Genomic DNA, 15,208 nt, shown 5'->3' with positions numbered 1-15,208 from the left:
TCAATTCTTCTGACATATGTACATACATGGTTCTTTTTGTTAAATACTTCCTAGCTCGTTAGCAAGAAATCATGAGATTTTGTTGTCAACTTTTATTAGAAAACTAAGACGGAACCAAATAAATATGTTTTATAATAGTATAGATTGGATAGTTCTGAAACTGTTTTAAATTATTTACGCATTGTAGACATTTGAGCTTTTAGTTTGATAATTTGATTCCAAGTTACCAAGTATGTAGAAAATAGAAAATCATGATTTTTTTTTTTGGTGGAAAAATAGAAAATCATGATAATTAACATGCGGATATGCTTCTACAGTCCGTGCAAGACATGAGATTTGGGTCTCGTCTATTTCAACGACTAAAATCTGATATTGACCGATCAAACCGGGAATTAGCCGCATATCCAGCAGTTTTGGATTCTGTTGAATAAGTTAAGGTATTATTTGTATTTATCCTATCGATTAGAAATAAATATATCTACTTGTAATTGTATTTATCGTATTAGAATAAATAATATTTAAAAAAATTAGGACCTTTATCATTATTTGGTTGTTATATAAAAAGATTGGTGAAAAAGGTAAAAACAAAAACAAAAACAAAAAAAAAAGCTTTCATACAACCCCCTCGAATAAGCGTCACATAAATAAATATATATATATATACAAATCCTTGAGAGATATATCTCTCTCAATTTGGTGAATCTAGTTCTAAAAAATTGTTGTTTCGTGTTCTAGCGATTAGGTTCGACGGTTGAGTGTTTTTGGTCAGTTGCTTTCAAATCCTTCCTCTATTTTCCCCTTTGATTCGTTTCGAATTTGACTTTCAGTGCTTCAAAGATGTTGATTGATGAACTTTATATGAATTTTTCGTCTACATATGAAATTGTTGTAGTTTGGTTTCGACAAGAAGGTGGTTCTTTATGACATTGAGGTCTCCAATCCTATAAGGTTTAGTTTGGTTTGGTTTATAATTAGTTTTACAAAGTAAAGTTACATTGTCAAGTTGCTTTACTATTCAACTCATTGCTTTTTACTAGGTTTTGTTTCTTCAAAGGATAATAAATGCGATTCACCGTTAGCGTAATATAGCGTAATTAATCCTTTTACGATTCAACAACGTTAACGTTTTCAATTCAATTTTATTTTAATGAAAACGTTACATTATTTTATTTTATTTTGGTAAATGAAGCTCTAGCTAAACTTCAAACGTGACCATGCCTGGAGGAGGAGAAGATATAGAAAACCTAACTACAGGTGACACTTTTTTGAGGATGAGCCTATTTATGAAATGGCTTATGGCTTTTTGTTTTAAAGTTTTATAACTTTCAATTACATTTTGCTAATGAAAACGTAACTTATTTTTTAAATGAAGGTCTAGCCAAACTTCAAACTACATCTGAAGAAACTACATCTGAAGGAAGAGGAGATGAACAGCCATACCGTCTAGATGCATATAAGTTTATTTATAACGTTAAGGTAATTATGCTATGTCTCTCAACCATATCTATCCAAGGAGATAACTATATACTGCTTTTTGTGTTATATCATTTCTCTATTAAACTATTCCGTATAACTTCAGGCAAGGTTTGAGGGTAATATCGATGTGTTCTATTCTTTTCTCAACAATCTATTGATGTGGGAAAGTGGAAGCAAGACGATGGCTCAGATTTGCCATGAGGTTAGGTTCATTGTGTTATATATATATATATATATATATATATATATATATATATCCATTTGTATAATTATGTTCTAAAGTTTAGGTGTATATTTTGTTGCAATACTCTTTTCTTAATTAGTTACACATTTAATTGTCATCTAAACATGTTTTTATTTTATTTTAATTTGGTCTCAGAGTACGATACTGTTTCGGGAGCATCCTGATTTGCTTCTAGAATTTGCTCCCTTCTTGGCTGGATTTTCTCAAGAGAGTTTAGTTCGTGACGCAGGGATGTCTATATTACTTCAACCGCTTAATATTTAACCAGTTTCATGTGTATTAGAAACTATAATATATGTCATAGTTTTTTTTTTTTTTTTTTTGTATGGATAAATTTTTTGTTATCAAACAACTAACAAGGTTTGTCATTTAGCTTTAACTTTTCATTGACCCGTATACATGATGCTTATTGAAGTTCCTAAATCCTAACGATAAAAACCTCCAACCCCATATGATGGTATGGTATTAATAAACTCTGCTGATAAAACATTAATCAAGTTGTAAATGAAGCAAGTAAACTGAGAATTAACTCAAGGCACTCTCATCTTCCTATCCAAGAACTCTTCATCTTCCTCTTTAATTACGTTTTCGACTTCAAAATATAACCTGAACATGATCTTCTTGATCTTAATTCCCATTCTTGCTTATTCAATTCGGAGCTTTTCAGCAAGCTCTTGCTGCTTCAGAAGCAGATCACCACACGAGAACCTCCATCTTGAGATGTGTCTCTGTATGAGAAATGGCATCGTTTATGTATATATTTTTGATCCATCATAGTGCGAGTTCACATACTACGATTTTTTCTGAACATTAAATATTTTAATATCGACAGTTAATTTTATGAAAACATGTTAACCACTTAACCTATATAAACCGAGTATGAATGGGAATATATCCATATCTGATATATCCAAGTAAATATATATATATATATATATATATATATATATGTTATATTTCCTTTTCCTCTTATATGTAAACATCTAACGAACAATTCTGGATAAACATCTTTACGTTTTCCCTTTTCTCAATAGCACTTCAAAAATTTCCAAAAATAATATTAGTAACATGCCAAATTTAGAAATAAAACTTATTTTTGTACTATTTGTAGAAATGTTTTTTTTTTTAATCAGATGTTTTCGAAAGATTAATGGAATTTGGTCTTTGTATCTCGTGTTTTCTCATCGGGAATATAAATTAAGGTTTAATCTATTTGATAAGTACTCTGGTTTCCCAATAAGAGGTTTTGTAAGTGCAAGATGGACTCCTTTGTGCCTTTGTGGGTTGCTTTGTTCACATTAGTGAGGGAATAAGTTTGGCAAGTTCTTTATATTTTTGAAACTTATTTAAGTCTTTGAATTTTGTTTTGTATTTTGCGGTTTGTATTACGATTTTACTTAGTTTTTATATAACTTTAAGCAACGATTTTTTCGTTTGGGCTTTTGTTTTTCTCGTTTGGGCTTTCGCTTTTTTCTTCTTTTTTTTGGGTAAGATGGGCTTTCGCTTTCTCGTTTGGGCTTTTGTTTCTTTCGTTTGATTTTTGGGTTTTGTAGTATCCGAGATATTTAGTGTTTCCGCCGCCAATGACAATGTATCCTTCATATATATATGAGAAAACATATGACAAGAAAAACCCTAAAACATAGTTATCCTTTGTGATCGTGTGTTGTAATAGAGAGAGAGAGAGGGAGAGAGAGAGAAAGAGAAGCTTGCTTGTTCCTGAAGCCGAAGCCTTGTTCTTATTCGTCTCCAAGATTCGGTAACCATACGATGACCTCCTCTTTTTTGTTTTCGTTTGTTTGTTCATTGCTTTAAGAGTTTTTCTTTCAGGCTTAGTAATTGCTAGCTTTTTGTAATTCCTGGGATGGTTCTTCACAATTTTGCTATGCATCTATGAGTATTTTACGGCAATATCATCAAATCTAACTAAAACCCTCAAATAAGAGATGACTAGCTAGGAGCTACCTCTTTAATAGTCTCTTAGTATTTGTTGAGATTGAGATTTTAAGAATTATAAGTGTTTGATTGGTTTGCTCTGTTTTGTATTGGCTGCTTCACGTTCTTAGGTTCTGTTATGTGTGGTTCTTAAGGGAATGTATTAGTATTTGTTGATTTTGGTTGAGACAAGTCTTCTTCAATGGTTCTTATTCAGTGTTGAGGGATATCCTAAACTGTGGAATGAGATTTGTATATTTCTGCATTCTAGGTTCTGTTTCTTTAAGAAATTGTAGAGCTACATTGTAAAGAGTTAGCAGAGGAATTAATCTCAATGATGTGATCTGTTTTACTGACCAAAAATAATCTCTTTCTTTGAATACCAAAAGGTTTTAGCCAGAAACAAACCATGGTCGGAAGAAGAGTGTCACCAGCAGCTCCAACTATTAATGATGCGCAGTCATACCTCGCTGCTGTCAAGGAAACATTCCATGATGAACCATCAAAATATGCTGAGTTTCTCAAGCTCCTGAATGGTATCCGCAATCAGAAGTATGTATTCTCCTCTTCTTCTCTTTGGTTTCAACTGTGAATCTACATAACAAAACACTTTTGTGCATGAATTGATTCTGATGTTACTATGTCTCTTGCTGTAGGGTCGATAAAGATGTTATGGTTGCAAGGGTTGAGGAACTCATGGAAGACCATGATGATCTGCTTCATGGTTTCAATGTCTTCCTTCCTGATGAGGCTAAGAGGATCAAGAATCCTCATACCAACAAGATACATGCTGATGCAGAGGAGTTTATGAACAAGCTTAAGGTACACAACACAAATGCTAATATGACAAATAATCCTAGGCAGATACCAAATTTCTTTTTATTGTATTCCTCTTTGCTAACTATTTTACAAAAACTTCATTCTTCTGCAGACAAGGTTTAAGACCCTTGATACTGAAGTAGTCGGGTCGTTTCGCCAGATAATGGAGATGTTTAAAGAGGGAAAGTTGTCTGTAAAGCAGGCGCAGGAGGAGGTATGTTTGTTCTTACATGGCTATTACTTTCTACTTGTCTGTTGTTGTTCTCTCTAGGTTTTGATTTTGGTTATTGTATATATTGTCTTTGCAGGTCATTGATGTTCTCTATTATCATGAAGATTTGATCGAGGACTTCCTCACAATTTTCGAAAAGAAGAAGGATCGTGTAGCATTAGCGTTACTACAGCTATAACCGAGATTATAATATGTATTCTGTAAACTTGAATGGGAGTGTATAGTCTCCTCTACAGAGATTTTAGATTTTAGTTCGATGCTTCTTACATGCACATGTGTGTTGTTATTCAAATCTTTGTTTTTGAATTTTGATCGTGTTGATTGTATTGGAAAAAACCTATCGTAACCTTATTTTGGTTATTGTGAATTTAATTGAACTGAAACTTCTTTTTCCAATTTATGGACTAAACTAGATGCGATTCACACACCATTCGGGAAAATTGATTTGTTTTCAATAAATATCAAAACAATTAAAATTATTAAATTAGTTTTATGCTTAAAAATTGATCATATTTAATCAAAGAAAATTTTGATGTTGAAACAAATATTTAAAATATCAAATATTTAAGATAAATTTTGATAAAAAGAGAAGTAGATAATAATTGATTTGTATCAAATAAATAAGAAGAAATCATAAAATAAATAGAAATTTCTTACGTAAAACCCTGGGATCATAATTCGTAAACAAAAACCCTATTTAAAGATATATCACGAACATCGAGAGAGATATCTTTTAGAAGCTCGTCTAGTCTCCTGCTTCGTGATCGTGAAGCCTTTCTCTCCATTCGTATCCGAGACTCGGTAACTATAAACATGTGATCTTTCTTCTTTTTGTTTTATTTTCGTTACGTCCACTACAAGTTGTTACGCATTCTCTGGTTCATTGCTTTTGTAGTTGCTAGATATGTTGCTTGTTGTATGAATTAGTGGTATGATTTCGAATTTTGAGTTCATTTTATATATTTTTTGTATATGTGATTCATTAATCATCAAATCCGAGTGATGAAGCTTAGTCAACTTGTGAATCCCTCAATTTGATATGATTTGGTTTTCTTTTCCCATATGATCTGGATCCCATAGTTCTTTGGTTAAGGATGAGATTATGACATATCTACTAATCCACTGGTTGATTGGTTTGCTCTGTTTGAATTGATTGTTTCACATGTGTAGCTTCTGTTCCATGTGGTCCTTAAAAGAATATATTAGTTTTTGAGAATTAGCTTATTATGGCTTTTTGAGAAGTGCAAGCTTGATATCTCTTAATCCCATCAGTTTGATGCCAAATTTTTTTCACTCATGCAAAGTTGTGTAGTAAATAATTACGGGGAGTGAATGATTTTTCTCTTAAGACTTGAGTGGGGTTATTCAAGCTAGGACCTAATCCTTTGTTTATACCGTCATGTTAAAAGACGACTTTGAATGATTTGGTTTGATGCTAGTAATGTTTCACCTTTCTTTTGGTTGCCTCTCTTTAATTTGGACAATGAAGCACTGTTCAAATTCAAGCCATGGTTGGAGTTCCACACGAGTTAAATGACGCCCTTGCATACCTCCTTAAAACCGTGAAGGCTAAATATGGGGATCAACGTGAGAAATATGATGAGTTTCTTGAGATCCTCAAAGATTTTAAACACCAGAGGTATAGTTCTTTCTAATTTTATGTTTGGTTTGGGTCTCTTGGTCCAGATGGTTTCTTATATAGAACTGATTGCCGAGTTGTGGTCTCATTGTAGATTGGATACCTGTGGTGTCATAACTAGAGTAGAAGAACTCTTCAAAGGAGACCAAGAGTTAATATTGGGTTTTAAGATAACGCTCAAACCCGAGGATGAACATCAAATAAGGACACGCCTTGAGTTTTTGGATGCAGTTAAATTTGTTGGCAAGGTTAAGGTAGATAGATACTAGAATATCTTATGTACGCTATAAACAGTCTTAAGGAAAATACTGTTTTTCCCCCCTTTCCTACTCTTCTTAATATTATTCTCTCACTCATTTTTTAGAAGAGGTTTCGAGGCGATGATCGTCCATACAGATCATTTTTAGACATTTTAGAGCGCTACAAGAATGAGAGAAGGTCCATCGGCGAGGCCTACCATGAGGTATAGCTAGCTAGGCTCATTGGTTGATACTTATAAGTATGTTGTTACTTAATTAGTTTTACACGTTAATATATCAGGTTGCCATCTTATTTCGGGATCATTCGGATTTGCTTACGGAGTTTACTCACTATATGCCTGCTACTTAGACCTCAAGTTCGTAAGAGACTTCGGTGCCTACAATGCATCAAAGGGACTAAATGAAAAAAGGCACAAAGCATCCACAATATATTCTGCTACTATGATGTTTCTTAGTTTCTATTTTTCATATGTGTTTTTTGGGTGTGTGTGCAATCACAGTTTGGCATAGGTCATCCTGATTTACTTCTCGGGAGTTCAGTTTGTGGCCATGGGATTGCTATGTTATTTCATAGGGCTTTACATATAAGTAGGCTTTTTTTTTTTTTTTTAATATAAGTTAGAGATAATACTAGTAATGCTGGCCAAACATATGATAAAAATATAAGTTCATGTTTGGAATGCCACTATAAGACATCGTTTATGATTTTAAAAAATATATATATTCAAATTAGATATGTTCAATCCTATTAGTAATGCTGGCCAAACATATTTCACGTTTGAAGCAAAATCGAACTGAATTATGTAATTTAGATTCAATTTAAATAAAAAAAATTAGTTACATTTTTGTTGTCCATCCCTAAAATTTATAGCTTTGATTCTTTTTGAATTAGATAAATTGCTTTTTTTTTAAAAGAGAAATTATTTATCTAATGATATTAATCATATAAAATTAAAACCTTAAGTTACAGATTTCTTTCCAACAAATATTAATAATTTATTTTATATCAATTTTTTTTCAAAAAATGTCTCTCACATAACAAAGGAGGTAAAAAAATTCCAAAAAGAAGAAGATAAAATTATAACTCTGCAAAATTCGTATAACCAAAAGTCCAAAATAAAATAAAAATAAGTAATAATATAAACAAGAAAATACAACTTTATAATAAAAAAAGAAAATATTTTTATTTTGTCAACAGGAAAAAAATAAAAAAAAATAATAAAACAATGAAATTTAGGGAACGAAAAAGAAAAATGAATTTAATTTACTAATTAAGAAGACGTAAAACTACTCTCCATATTAGAGAAATCTCAAAATCTTTCTTCAATAAAAACATAAAACTCGTTTGCTCTCAGTGAGTCTTTTCTTTTGTTCTGTCTGAAAAAATTGTTGAATAGAGAGAGAGTTTTTGTCTTCTCAGCTGTTTCGTGGGATAGTAACAAGGAGGAGGAAGCTTGTTCTTCTAGACTTCTTCTTCTCTCAAATTCGGTAAACGTTGATCTTCTTTCGTTTTTTTTATCCTCTCTGTTTCATTTTTTTTTTTGGGCATTACAATTTTTTAATCGTCAAATGAATGTGAAATTGTCTGAGGATTAAGTTAAGATCGAATTCTTCTGGTCCGTTTTCGTATTTTTTTCGAAAATTTGTTTTTATTTCTTTCGTAGTTGCTAGATCTGCAGGTGTTCTTGTTGAGATAGAACTCAAGTTCGATTCTTTGAATTTTTTTTTGCATATGTTATTTTGATTACGAGTGTTATAAGGATTTGATTTGTGGATGAAGATGAAGGTAATTGTTTTCGGATTCTTCTTTTTGCTGTTTTTTTTTTTCTGTCAAGTGATGAAGAGTTCGAGAGAGACCAAATTTTTCACTTGAATCCCCAAATTAAAAGACCGTTTTTGTTCTGTCCTGAGGAGAAGTGTTGTCTTATTGTCTCTTAATCCCATCAGTTTGATGCTTAAAATTTTCATCGAGTAAAGTTGAGGAAATGGATTTGTATTTGTTAAGGCTTTTCAAAGACCAAATAATAAGCTTATGTGAGCACATGGGTTCTTCCAGGACTCAAAGTCTTTCTTTGAGATGTTGACTGACTATTTCATTGATTGATGATGGTAATGAAGCTCTGTTCAACTTTAAATCATGGTTGGAGGAGGAAGTGCACAGAAGCTTACTACAAATGATGCGCTTGCATACCTTAAAGCCGTGAAGGATAAATTTCAAGATCAACGTGACAAATATGACGAGTTTCTCGAGGTCATGAAGAATTTTAAATCTCAAAGGTATGATTTTTCTTTTCTCCTTGTTTATGTTTAGTTTGAAAACTTGTTTGGATGATAGATACATCATGGTATCTGAGAACTGAAAGCTGAATTGTGTTTTTTTTTTCTTTTTTCTTTTGTAGAGTTGATACAGCTGGTGTCATAACAAGGGTTAAAGAACTTTTTAAAGGGCACCAAGAGTTGATTTTGGGTTTCAATACCTTCTTGCCAAAAGGTTTTGAGATCACACTTCAACCCGAAGATGGGCAACCTCCACTTAAGAAACGCGTTGAGTTTGAGGAAGCAATTAGTTTTGTCAACAAGATTAAGGTATATGATCTGTTTATGTGATAAACTGTCCAAAGGAAAATACTGCTTTTCCTTTTTCCACTCTCTTACAGCTTTTCCTTTTTCCACTCTCTTACAAATCTTATATATTTGCAGGCAAGGTTTCAGGGAGATGATCGTGTATACAAATCATTTTTAGACATTTTAAACTTGTACAGAAAGGATAGCAAGTCCATCACTGAGGTCTATCAGGAGGTACGCTCACTGATACTGTTATGTGTATCTTTTTTCTCTGTAAGCTATTCATTACTTAGTTTTACACGTCTATCTCAGGTTGCGATCCTATTTCGGGATCATGCAGATTTACTTGTGGAGTTTACTCATTTTCTACCTGATACTTCTGCAACACCCTCTATTCCTTCTGTTAAAACTCCAGTTCGTGACAGAGGGATTTCTCTTCCTGATAAGGTTCTTCTTTGACATTTATTTTTCTAGAAATATAATGTTTCTATGTGTCGAGTTTTTTTATTGAACATCATTTGTTTGGGGCTTTATTGCAGAAGGACCGGATCATTACTCCACATGACTATAGTACTGAACATGTTGACCTGGATCGGGATAGACCTGTGAAGAAAGAAAATAAAGAACACGTGAGAGGTTATCACAAAGAAAATGAGCATAGGGATGCCAGAGATTTCGAACCTGATAGCAAAAAAGTGCAGTTTCTGAACAGCAAGCAAAAAGTATATATTAGAGGTGATGATTCTGCTGAAAACTCCAATCAAGTCAGGGACGGAAAGAAAATTTCTGGGGCGGTTCCTAGTTCATCTACTTATGATGAAAAAGGTGCCATGAAAAGTGAGTTCTCGTTTTATGACAACTTATTTGAAAGATGAAAAGGAGTAAATCTGATGTTTGCTATTACGTGTGTACTTAAAATTGTCTTATGTGATGTCAGGTTATAGTCAAGAGTTAACTATTGTCGATAGAGTAAAGGACAAGCTGAATGCCTCAGAGTACCAGGAGTTCTTACGTTGTCTTAATCTCTTTTCAAAAGAAATAATCAGCCGACCTGAATTGCAATCTTTGGTATGCATATATAAAATGCTTGAATTTTCACTGTGGCATTTGTTTGCAATGATTTAGGAAAATTTGTGCTTGTATCAGGTAGGAAATTTAATTGGAGTATATCCTGACCTCATGGATTCCTTTATAGAGTTTTTGATGCAATGTGAAAAGAATGGTAATAACGAAATTCTCTCTTCCTACATTCTTTGATTTCATATAAAAAGACAGATTCTTAACCTTTTCAATCTTCTTGCAGAAGGACTGCTTTCTGGTATTCTGACTAAGAGTAAGTTTACTTATCTTTTGCAAGGTTACATGAATCTGATGCTGAGTGACTGCGCCTTTTTCTATATATTTGAAGTATTCACGAGTAGTGAACTACACAAGTCCACTATTATGTCTGATCTTCTTTCCAGATATATCTATTTCTAGTGCTGAAAAGATTACAAACCCATTCTAAACTGTAATGCAGAGTCCTTGTGGAGTGAGGGCAAATATCCTCAACCTTCACTGGACAATGATAGAGACCAAGAACATAAGAGCGATGAAGGGTTTAGAGACAAAGATCATGATAAGGAGAGGCTTGAAAAAGCGGCAGCAAGTCAGAAATGGGCAAAGCCAATCAGTGAACTGGATCTCTCGAATTGTGAACAATGCACTCCTAGTTATAGGTTACTTCCAAAAAATGTATGTGGCTGCAACTTGTCATGTGGGGATCTGCTTTTCTTGGGGTCATCTTTTGTTTCATTAGGCTAATGTAATATATTTTGGTTTCTGCAGTACCCAATTTCCATTGCAAGCCAGAAGACAGAGTTAGGTAAACTGGTTCTTAACGATCACTGGGTCTCTGTCACATCCGGAAGTGAAGACTATTCATTTAGCCACATGCGCAAGAACCAGTATGAAGAGAGCCTCTTCAAATGTGAGGATGACAGGTTGGTTTATTTACTACTATTGGTGGGCAGTAACGGATAACAAACCCTGTATTTCAAACTTTTCATAATCTATGAATTTTGAGTCTTTATCTTTGGTTTTTTTTTAATATATATCTCTCTTTTACTTTAGGTTTGAGCTAGACATGCTATTAGAATCTGCAAATTCAACTGCAAAGCATGTAGAAGAATTATTAGCAAAGATCAACAGTAATGAATTGAAAATCAACAGCCCCATCCGTGTCGAGGATCACCTCACAGGTAATATAAGCTGGTGTAAAACATAAAGCAGCATGGGTGTTAAAGCACTAGTAGCTGAGCTGTTTTTTGTTTATTTATTATGATGGATTGCTTTGTTACTGTCTCTGTAGCTCTAAATATAAGATGCATAGAACGGCTATATGGTGATCACGGGCTAGATGTGATGGATGTGTTAAAGAAGAACGTGTCTCTTGCTTTACCTGTTATCCTAACACGTTTGAAACAGAAGCAAGAAGAGTGGGTAAGGTGTCGTTCTGATTTCGACAAAGTCTGGGCTGACATATATGCTAAGAACTACTACAAATCGCTTGATCATCGAAGTTTCTACTTCAAACAGCAGGATTCAAAGAATCTGAGCATGAAAGGTTTGTCCATAACTTATTACACGCATTATTCTATGATACCAGGCTATGAAGTGACTTTGTGTACTATATTTCCGCAGCATTGTTGGTAGAGATTAAAGAGACTACTGAAAAGAAGCGAGAGGATGATTCACTTCTTGCACTTGCAGCCGGAAATAGACTATCCATTTCCCCAAATTTGGAATTTGATTATCCTGATTCTGACCTTCATGAAGATCTCTACCAGCTGATCAAGTATTCATGTGCAGAAATGTGCTCTACCGAACAGTTAGATAAAGTAATGAAGATTTGGACAACCTTCATGGAACAGATATTTGGTGTTCCTTCTCGCCCTCAAGGTGCTGAAGACCGAGAAGACGTTGTCAATTCCACAAACCAGAATGTAAAAAGTGGTAGTGCAAGTGCTGGAGAGAGTGAGGGAAGTCCTCACAAATGCACTAATGTTGCTGACCCTAGACGCTCGAAGGCATCTCGGAAAATTAATGAACGTAATCAGTTGGGGCAAAGCAGTAATCCAGATAGGAATTGCACAGCTGGTAGGACCTCAGATACCTTATGTGAGACTGCTCAGTATGAGACAATGGAGAAGAATGTAGTGACACCTGATGAAAGGCCTGAAAGCAAACACGCTGTTTCTATTGAACGTGTACATGATTCAACTGCTTTCTCTGTGGGTGGATTATCAGACCAAAGTAATGGAGGAAACGGTATAGTACACATGGCTGCTAACACCTTGAAATCGTGCTTTCAAGTTCTCTTGAAAAATTTTGTTTTCTTTACCCACTTTGATGAATGATTTTCTCTTACTCTGTCAGGACACGGCAGTAACAATCTGAAGCCTAGTGGTATGACGCGTGGAATAGAGTTGGAGTTGAAGGTGAATGATGGAAATGGGGCAAAAGTAGAGGTATAGTTGCGTTAAAGCACTTCTGGCTCCATCATCTTATAGATCTTGATAATTTGAACGGTTTTGTTGATCTGGAACAATGTTCCCCATTGTTTACATTTATGCTTAGGTATTTCTTATGAAACAGGTTTAAAATTTAAAGTTCACACTCTTCGTCCTGTGTTTACCAAGAGGTGGTACTGATATAATATGTGTCCCACAGGTTGGTAACAAGAAAGTATTGACTAATGGGATCTCGGTAGAAATAACAAGTAATCAAGAGTTGGCTGGGAAATCCAAAGTTGAAAGAGAAGAAGGTGAACTTTCTCCTAATGGAGACTTTGAGGAAGATAACTTTGCAGATTATGCAAAAAGTGGTTTGGAGGCTACCAGCAAAGCGAATGATAATGCTGGAAATAACTTAAACCGAGAGAAAATTAGAGAAGATGAACCATGTTGTCTGGAGACAGGGGCTGAGAATGATGCTGAAGGTGACGAAAACGCTGCAAGATCATCAGAGGACAGCAGAAATGCATATGAGAACGGTGATGTTTCTGGAACGGAGTCTGGTGGTGGTGAAGAACCGGAGGATGATATGGATCCCAATAACAAGGGAGAAAGTGAAGGAGAGGATGAAGGTATGGCTGATGCACAAGATACTGAAGAAGATGGATCTCCCTTACCCTTTTCAGCTCGATTCCTACTGCATGTAAAGCCCTTAGCAAAGTATGTTCCGTCAGCTTTAGCTTTGCATGACAAAGACAAAGAGATTCCAAAGAACTCCCAAGTCTTCTATGGGAATGATTCATTTTACGTGCTTTTCAGGCTTCACCGGGTAAGAACCAAGGATCATATATAGTTTGAAAAGAATTCATTATTGTCTAAAGTACAAAGAGTTTTCACAAGCTAACTTTAAGCAGTTACTCATGACAGATATTGTATGAGAGAATATTATCAGCAAAAGTTAACTCAGCATCCCCGGAAGGAAAGTGGAGGACCTCAGATACCGAAAATCCTACCGATTCCTATGCCAGGTGAAGTTTGTGAACCTGGCAAAGATTGATATTATTTTTGGCATTCGTTTGTGTTCCTGATTATAAATTTATTTTATGTGGAACAGATTCATGACTGCTCTCTACAACTTACTTGATGGTACATCTGAAAATGCCAAATTTGAAGATGACTGTGGAGCCATAATCGGGACTAAGTCTTACGTTCTCTTCACATTGGACAAACTGATCCATAAGTTCATCAAGCATGTGAGCTATTGGTCGTTGGTGTTTGCCTCTCTATCTTTACTTGCTTTTTACTAACCTACGTGTGGTCATTCTTCAGCTCCAAGGAGTAGCAGCCGATGAGATGGATAACAAACTTCTTCAGCTTTATGCATATGAGAAATCCAGAAAGCCTGAAACGATTTTTGATGCTGTTTATTACGATAATGCCCGTGTGCTCCTCCCCGATGAGAATATTTACCGTATTGAATGTGTAAGCTTTTGCTCCATCTTACGTAAACCACTTATATTCTGTCAATGCACTGCTGATCAAGCTTTTGCACCCTAAAACTTTATGTGTATGCAGAAACTATCAACCCCAGCCAAACTCTCTATTCAGCTTATGTGCAACGGTCTTGATAAGCCCGATGTGACATCTGTAACCATTGACCCGACCTTTGCAGCTTATCTCCACAGTGACTTCCTCTCTATACAATCGAATGCAAGGGAGAACCGCAGAATCTATTTAAATAGGTAACTGTAGAACATGAACAAAGACTATCCCTTGATCTCTGAACCTAGTGGGTCACTCATCAGATGCAATGCGATATTTTTGTCTTCTCCAGGAACAAGCGCAAAATTGGTGGTGAAGACGAACAGCTACACACCACAGATGGAGTTAAGATTAAAAATGGATTGGAGTGTAAGATAGCTTGCAGTTCTTCAAAGGTAACACTTTTTATCTTCTTCCCTTTTGAGTTTCCATGAGAGACCAGCACTTGAGAGCATTTCCGAAATCTCCTGCAGGTCTCTTATGTATTGGAAACAGAAGACCTATTGGTGAGAGTTAAAAAGAGAAGAAAAACTTTGAGCCAGAACCAGGATTCCATTTCCAATTGTTGTTTAATTAGGCAAAGGAGGTTACAAAGATACCAAAGACTTGTGACCAGCCTGTAACAATCTGGAAGAAGAGATACACAAAGATACCAAAAGCAACTCAACCTGTTCATTCTCCAACCTAACAATGACAAAACAAAACCACAAAAAAAGTTCTCCATTGTTGTTGATTTCACCAGATAGAGCCAAATTACAAAAGAGAATTGGCTCTTTGTTGTCTGATTCTGATAGACAAAGAAACAAACACCAAAAAGATTTAAAATCTTTGTTACATGTGTAAAGCTTGTCTCTTTCACTCACTGTTGTTGTAAAGTTTTGTTGTATCATGTAACATTTAATAAAAGTTTCATTTTTTTGGGTATGTTATTGAGAAATGAGTCAAAATGACCAAAAAAGGTTTGACCTTTCTATAGACGACGCTTCGCCCTATTATAACAAC

The 15,208-nt window shown here is 34.6% G+C and overlaps 2 protein-coding genes across 3 annotated transcripts; both read left to right on the top strand.

The window, feature by feature from the left end:
* The first annotated feature begins 3,377 nt into the window (after nucleotides 1–3,377).
* On the top strand, nucleotides 3,378–5,102 carry LOC17898597 (paired amphipathic helix protein Sin3-like 3). The gene is made up of 5 exons (XM_006305796.2): nucleotides 3,378–3,479; nucleotides 4,045–4,207; nucleotides 4,312–4,477; nucleotides 4,587–4,688; nucleotides 4,783–5,102. The coding sequence occupies exons 2-5, from the start codon at nucleotides 4,065–4,067 to the stop codon at nucleotides 4,882–4,884; spliced, it is 513 nt and encodes a 170-aa protein (XP_006305858.1). The 5' UTR covers nucleotides 3,378–3,479; nucleotides 4,045–4,064; the 3' UTR covers nucleotides 4,885–5,102.
* Nucleotides 5,103–7,947: 2,845 nt separating this feature from the next.
* LOC17899739 (paired amphipathic helix protein Sin3-like 3) lies at nucleotides 7,948–15,135 on the top strand. Of its 2 annotated transcripts, XM_006304778.2 has the most exons (22): nucleotides 7,948–8,093; nucleotides 8,724–8,882; nucleotides 9,005–9,191; nucleotides 9,306–9,404; nucleotides 9,483–9,617; nucleotides 9,710–10,007; nucleotides 10,108–10,238; nucleotides 10,317–10,392; nucleotides 10,474–10,503; nucleotides 10,690–10,904; nucleotides 10,998–11,152; nucleotides 11,283–11,410; nucleotides 11,521–11,775; nucleotides 11,853–12,479; nucleotides 12,588–12,679; nucleotides 12,882–13,493; nucleotides 13,592–13,692; nucleotides 13,779–13,917; nucleotides 13,994–14,146; nucleotides 14,240–14,406; nucleotides 14,499–14,601; nucleotides 14,680–15,135. In XM_006304778.2, the coding sequence occupies exons 2-22, from the start codon at nucleotides 8,743–8,745 to the stop codon at nucleotides 14,827–14,829; spliced, it is 3,993 nt and encodes a 1,330-aa protein (XP_006304840.1). In that variant the 5' UTR covers nucleotides 7,948–8,093; nucleotides 8,724–8,742; the 3' UTR covers nucleotides 14,830–15,135. The 2 variants fall into 2 exon arrangements, 1 of the variants encoding a protein (XP_006304840.1); XR_002835347.1 differs by lacking the exons at nucleotides 10,690–10,904; nucleotides 10,998–11,152; nucleotides 11,283–11,410; ... (8 more) ...; nucleotides 14,499–14,601; nucleotides 14,680–15,135 and having other exon boundaries at nucleotides 10,321–10,392.
* The last annotated feature ends 73 nt before the right edge of the window (nucleotides 15,136–15,208 follow it).

The sequence above is a fragment of the Capsella rubella genome, unplaced genomic scaffold (genome assembly GCF_000375325.1).
Source record: "Capsella rubella cultivar Monte Gargano unplaced genomic scaffold, Caprub1_0 scaffold_1, whole genome shotgun sequence".
NCBI classification, from domain to species: Eukaryota; Viridiplantae; Streptophyta; class Magnoliopsida; order Brassicales; family Brassicaceae; genus Capsella; species Capsella rubella.
The sequence above is the reverse complement of the archived record's forward strand: the minus strand, read 5'-3'. Positions and strand labels throughout refer to the sequence as shown.

What these genes read in the sequence shown, in the direction of transcription:
- LOC17898597 (XM_006305796.2), top strand. Translation starts at nt 4,065, where the DNA reads ATGGTCGGAAGAAGAGTGTCACCAGCAGCTCCAACTATTAATGATGCG. An exon ending in AGTTTATGAACAAGCTTAAG is followed by an intron (nt 4,478 to 4,586) that starts GTACACAACACA and finishes ATTCTTCTGCAG; the next exon opens with ACAAGGTTTAAGACCCTTGA. An exon ending in TAAAGCAGGCGCAGGAGGAG is followed by an intron (nt 4,689 to 4,782) that starts GTATGTTTGTTC and finishes TTGTCTTTGCAG; the next exon opens with GTCATTGATGTTCTCTATTA.
- LOC17899739 (XM_006304778.2), top strand. Translation starts at nt 8,743, where the DNA reads ATGGTTGGAGGAGGAAGTGCACAGAAGCTTACTACAAATGATGCGCTT. An exon ending in CCAAAGTAATGGAGGAAACG is followed by an intron (nt 12,480 to 12,587) that starts GTATAGTACACA and finishes TTACTCTGTCAG; the next exon opens with GACACGGCAGTAACAATCTG. An exon ending in TCCATAAGTTCATCAAGCAT is followed by an intron (nt 13,918 to 13,993) that starts GTGAGCTATTGG and finishes GTCATTCTTCAG; the next exon opens with CTCCAAGGAGTAGCAGCCGA.